The sequence below is a fragment of the Henckelia pumila genome, chromosome 4, assembly GCF_033568475.1.
Source record: "Henckelia pumila isolate YLH828 chromosome 4, ASM3356847v2, whole genome shotgun sequence".
Classification (NCBI taxonomy): domain Eukaryota; kingdom Viridiplantae; phylum Streptophyta; class Magnoliopsida; order Lamiales; family Gesneriaceae; genus Henckelia; species Henckelia pumila.
The window spans coordinates 147,404,466-147,410,718 of record NC_133123.1 but is presented as its reverse complement, the minus strand read 5'-3'; the positions used below and the strand labels follow the sequence as shown (position 1 = coordinate 147,410,718).

Sequence of the window (6,253 nt, the reverse complement as noted above, 5' to 3'; positions counted from 1 at the left end):
TTTGAACACGAAAAACTAAAATAGTCGACTTAAATCGAGAAAATCCTTCACATTATTTTTGTCTCGGAGTCGCATGTATTTAAATTCATTGGGAATATTTTTATTCTCCGCATTATTTCTTGGTGTGGACGATTATAAGTTGTCTCGGAGTCGCATGTATTCTTCCTAGAAAACATAGATTTATGATGAATATATAATCTTCCAAAAAACAATTTTATCCAATTTAAAAAATTAATCGTAATTATTTGTATGTGCAACAAATGTGCAAATAAAGTGGTAAAATATAAATTAAACTAATACTAACTACTTAAAAATACTTTATATTTATAATTTCGAATCTATTATTTTTCACATTTGTAGAGATTTACCATCTACAAAATCATGTTTTTTTGAACTACTTTCCATTGCTCAAGAATGGATCTCCAAAACACAATCCTCCAATTGATGGATCTCTTTGAAGATCGGATGCCTCCAAATCGTGCGAGTATACTCTGGCAGGGTCTTAATGTATTCAAATGACAAAAATGCAGATTCACCATGTTTCACACATACTATGAGTCGAAATTCTGAGCCTGAAACCGAAGTTTTAAAGCAATTTTCTCCTTCTCGGGTGATTTCTGATGTTGAATTCGACGAAAACTTTTCGGTTTCTGAGCTAATATCATTACATGGTGGTCTGTGTAAACGTAAGGAGGATAAAAAGCATGGATTGAGTAGACTTGGGTGTGGAACTTTTGATCGCTTAGCAAATTTTTGGTGAGATTTGTGGTTCTAAATACGATGTAAGGATTTTGAGATTTTTGTTGCTCGACATCTACGATGAGTTGGGCGAGTAGTGCAAGCCCTGCTTTTTGGTTCTTGATCTTTTGACGATGTTGTGATAAAAGAGAGCTTTCAATCGACCTACAAGAAAAGAGACATAAAGAAAGAAATTTGATAAGTTTCAAGAATTATATATATATCATAAAATGAACAGCAACACCACATTTTGAAATACATTGTAATGATTTTTCTACAATAATAATAATTTATGAATGAACAAATTTAGCACATAAAATGCACTCATGTACAATGGAGAGTTTTCAATCGAAGAGAAATCACAAAGGAAATGTGATAAATTTCAAGAAATGTATATATCATAAAATGAACAGTAACAACACATATTGAAATATGTTGTAATGATTTTTTTTTCTAAAATAATAATTAATGATTGAACTAATTTAACATATAAAATACACCGAGTACAATAAATTTAGCAAAAAGGCATTGAATTAATATCCTACACAATCCAATTAATATAATATTATTAGATATGAATAATAAATAAATAAACTCATCATCTTTATATACCCAAGAAATACTAAGAATACTAATGGGACATCAGCAAAATGACTTTCATGTCATTTTTTTAATGAAATTATTATTTTTAATTAACTGAGTAGATCGTTAGTTTGGAAAGAAAATAAACTAATCTCGTCTCCAAGCTTGTAATTTAAAGGCACCGAAAATTAATGGAAATTTATTTTTTTTGTGAATGAATTAAGATTTTTATATTAACAAGAAATTTTTTTGAGATGAAAAAATTTAAAAAAATAAAAATTACACACACACACACACAGACATATTTAGTTAATTTTGTGGGATGGGGATTTTCACTGGATTTTTAGCCAAATTAGGCATGAATTAATTAATTATTTTTTAAAAAAAGAAGAATATAGAGAAAATAACGATGACAATGAATTGAAACTAACCGAATCATCAAATATGGCCGATCGAGGACCATATGTATTTATGGTTTTAATAAAATTTCTAAGAGATCGATAACATGGACCCAAAAAAAAATCAAATGATTGAGTGATTCGAAGCAATTCATTAGGTTCATTAAAATCTTATATATGAGTGCATGCATCATTAGATTTTGAAAAGTAAAAGCTAAATTAGAAGGAGCGATTATAATTGAAACCTTGATTCTTCTTGTAAAAACTCCATGAAAATGCAGTTTGTTTGAGAATTGTCAAACTTAATGAGTTTTTCTTCAGTTATTGCTTTCAAGAAAATATGTTTATGAAATAGCGTAAAGTGACTCTTTTTATAGAGTGTGGAAAAGAGAAAAAAAAAAAAAGATATCTTTGTGATATGTCAAATTTAATGTTAAATTTGACGTTAAATTATCGATTGTGTCAAACAATTTTATTTTGTATATAATGGTAAAACTCAAATATTCAAATATTTTATCTTTCAGATATTTGATATTTGTCGTATATATAGATGATAATATATTTATCTCTTTTTAATTAATAAAATATACCATAGACTAATATTTAATCGATGTTATAACGTGTGGCATACATACATATATGAACCAAATATAATAGGAAATTTGATGTAATTAATAATAATAAAATTTCAATAATATCGGTAATTAGATTAGTTAACATTTTGAAGGTGAAATTTTTGTAGGGTGGTTGTGGAGAGTTATAAATAAAAATTTCAGATAGAGAGAATGTGTGTAATTATGTATTCTAATATTGGTATTAGAAGTAAAATATGAGCAACATTCATGACTTCAGAATTGAGAAAAGCATCTTAAAATAGAGTACAAAGCCGGGATTGTGGTAAGAAAATTAAGTGAAATGGTTAGTACTTCATTTGATTACAATAATTATAAGTGAAATGAAAAGGGCGATGAATTGAGAATGTAACTTGTTTGAGAATTGAAACCTTATGTAGTCAAGTACTACAATTCCACTTTGCACAATATTTTAACATATTTAGGTGGAAGAAAAGGGAATCTTTTGTGATATGTTAAATTTAATGTTAGATTTTATGTTAAATAATTGATTGTGCGAAGTGATATAGAGTTTTGCTATGCTGTCCATCTCTCATACTCATCTATGAGGTGGCAATCATTCAATGGATGAGATGAATCATAACAAAACTCTATATATATATATATATATATATATATATATATATATATATATATATATATATATATATATATATATATATATATATATATATATATATATATATATAGTTTTTTTATGGTGCCCAACAACTATGTTCAACTCTGTGTCCACCATGTACAATAAGTGAGTTGACCAACACAATTGATGAGTTGACTTATATATGGTGGTTGGGCACCATAAAAGAACTATATATGTATATATATATATATATATATTTAAACTAACAAGCAATCCATTAAGAAATACTCAAAAGATCAGTTTCTACAACATGAGACAATCAATTAGATAAAACACCAGTAAAACATTCAAAGTTCGAAGTGTTATTATATATTCGAAGTTTATCAACAAAATATTTAATTTGTTGTATATATATATGACTAGATGTTCATTTTCTTTTAACAAATGAGGCATACAACAAATATTTGATCAATGCTATATATAACACGTTAAGCACATATATGACACCATATATAATTGAAAAACTGATGTAATAATTATAAATTTTCGAATCCGTAGTTTAACAACTGGAAGGAGAAATATTTAATTTTTATTATACAAACCAGTGAAAAATTATACATATAACACATACAACAACATAAACAGACGATGTTCAATTGTTCATGTTATACAAATATATTACTGATATGTCTTAATTCTGAATCTAACCAATGATAATAAATACCAATAATTTGGATGATAACGAAAAATTATGTTTCACACACAAAAAAAAAAAAAAAAAAAAACTTGTGTCACAACATGTATTACTCTTGACTAGCGAGAGTCTACAAATTTAAATCGTCTGATATCTTTGTCTTGTTTAAAAGATAGATGAATTATAGATTTAATCAATATGTTATATGTTATATGTTACACTTGCTATAATATTATAGTGTGTATATATATCCAAAAAATTGGTAAATTTATATTTATTTGTTTATTTAAGAATTGGTAAATTTATTTATTTGTTTTATTATTAATATTAATATTTTATTTATTTATCGGTTACCTCCTGATCTGGGCCGTAACGCAAGAATTTCCCCTTGTGGGCCTGAAGTTGGGTGAGCTGCCGTCAGAATCAGTGAAGACCAGCGCAATTTAGCGACCATCGCTTTACATTCACACATCCTCAGCTATTCCGCCACCTAAAGATGAGCGTGTCTCTACTTTCTCTTCACCGAACAGATGTTTTTTGTAACTAATTGATGGCAATCACGCGAAATTTGCATTCGTCTGTTGTTCATGATCTCTGTGGTGGACTTATGCGCGCCTAATTTTCTTTCTTGGGTGTTGGTGTAATGATTTTTCTGGGATGCTTGAATCTTGAAGGCATGCCCCGGGGATAAAAATAGTTGTTTTCAGGTAAGATTTTTTATGGGTTTTTGGTATGTTGGAATTTAAGGTCTTTGTTTGGGTAAAGATTCGATTTTTGAAGTGTGATTGCGGTGTGTTTTGGGATTATTTATTGTTCTTGGTCTTGTGTTGTATTACGGTGTGCCCACTTTCTTGAATATGATTTTATAGATCAGCTTTTTCTCTGCAATGCTCTATATTTTTCTTGATCAGTGGATTCCTCAAATAAAAATCTTTTAAAAGTTTACGTGTGAATTTTTTTTTGCAAAATTCGAATTATCCCTAGATACAGAAGATCACTTTCACCTGGTTTTTCTGTTTTCATTGATACATTATTTGAATTAAAAGCAAGTATAAGTTTGGTAATGGAGAAGTAATGCTATTTAGATCCAAAAGATTATCTTTCAATATTGATTTTGGTGTTGTGAAGTTACCAATAATGATATAAATTTTATTGAGTATCCATGTGCTTCATATTGAAGAAAACTCATGTTCTTTAAATGGGCGACCAATATTTTATCTGATCTGACATTGAGATGTTGTTTGTTAGGACATTGGATATTGTTAATCAAAGAAGATATAGTGATTTTTTTTTTGTGTTCTACTCGGGAGTATGCAAAATGGATGACGATGTTGATACGAGTTATCCTTCCAGTCCTTATGGCACGAAGCGCCAAAGCTTGTCTCTCGAAGATGAGAATTCTACTCAAAATGTTGGCAACCAGTTTGCTGAGGACGGTGACAATGATGATGATGATGGTGGTGTCAATGAGGATATGGATGATGAAGTTGAGGATAAGCCTGAGGAGGATGAAGAAGAAGAAGAAGACGATGATGATGAAGGGAAGGGTGTTATGAGGATAGGAGAAGATGACTATGGTGATTTGAATGAGGATGGTGACGAAGATGATGATTTTGGTGATTTACAGAGACATCCAAAGAAGAGGAAGCTTAAAACACTGTCAAATTACGAATTTGCCCCTCGAGTACAGGCTTTACCATCTGCTGCTGCTCTGATTCCAAAACCATCATATGGTGGACGTAATCCACTCACAGATTGGACCGAACATGAGACTTTTATCTTGCTGGATGCTTGGGGAGAGAGATTTCTCAAACAGGGCAGAAAGAGTCTCCGGTCTGAAGAGTGGCAAGAAGTTGCTGAGAAGGTGTCTCAGGAGTCAAAGATAGAAAGAACGGATACTCAGTGCCGCAACCGTTTGGATACCTTGAAGAAAAAGTACAAAAAGGAGAAAATGAAGCTGGGAGAGACAGGGGAATCCACCAGTAAATGGGCTTGTTATAAGAAGATGGATATGCTATTGTCATCAATTCCACAAAAAGCAGGACATTTGAGTGCAGTGGATTCGGGAGAGCACCTTAAAGATCATCTGAATTACTCGAATGGTTTGCATGAAACAAGGGATAGTCCAGATAATTCAATATCTGCCGAATCAGTTCCCCCCAAGAAAACTAAGAAATCACAAATCAAGAGTCGTGCCTCTTCATTCAAACGTCTTGCTGATTCTATTCAAAAATTTGTTGGGATATATGAAAAGATTGAGAACGGTAAGAGAGAGCGAATGCTAGAACTCGAAAAAATGAGGATGGACTTCCATAGAGACTTGGAATTGCAGAAGAGGCGGATTTTGGAGAAATCTCAAGCTGAGATAGCAAAGATACGAAAAGGTGACGACGAAGAATACAATGTGTCTGCTGAGAATGACAGTGTTTGATGCATCTGTATCTAATAAATTAATTCCCGAGGTTTCCCTCTGCTGAATGCAATGAAAACTCGTGCTTTAGTTGTTCTGCTTATTGCCAAAACCCTAGAAGTTGGAAAGAACTTGTATTTTTTTCTGAAAGGGGAAAGAACTTGTATTTACTTCATGTAAAGTTATGAATTTATGGAATTATAACCCGGTAACGATTTA

At 30.8% G+C, this 6,253-nt stretch overlaps 1 protein-coding gene across 1 annotated transcript; it reads left to right on the top strand.

Moving 5' to 3' along the window:
- The first annotated feature begins 4,014 nt into the window (after positions 1–4,014).
- Positions 4,015–6,253, top strand: LOC140865228 (uncharacterized). Its single transcript, XM_073269794.1, has 2 exons — positions 4,015–4,331; positions 4,873–6,253. The coding sequence occupies exon 2, from the start codon at positions 4,943–4,945 to the stop codon at positions 6,053–6,055; it is 1,113 nt and encodes a 370-aa protein (XP_073125895.1). The 5' UTR covers positions 4,015–4,331; positions 4,873–4,942; the 3' UTR covers positions 6,056–6,253.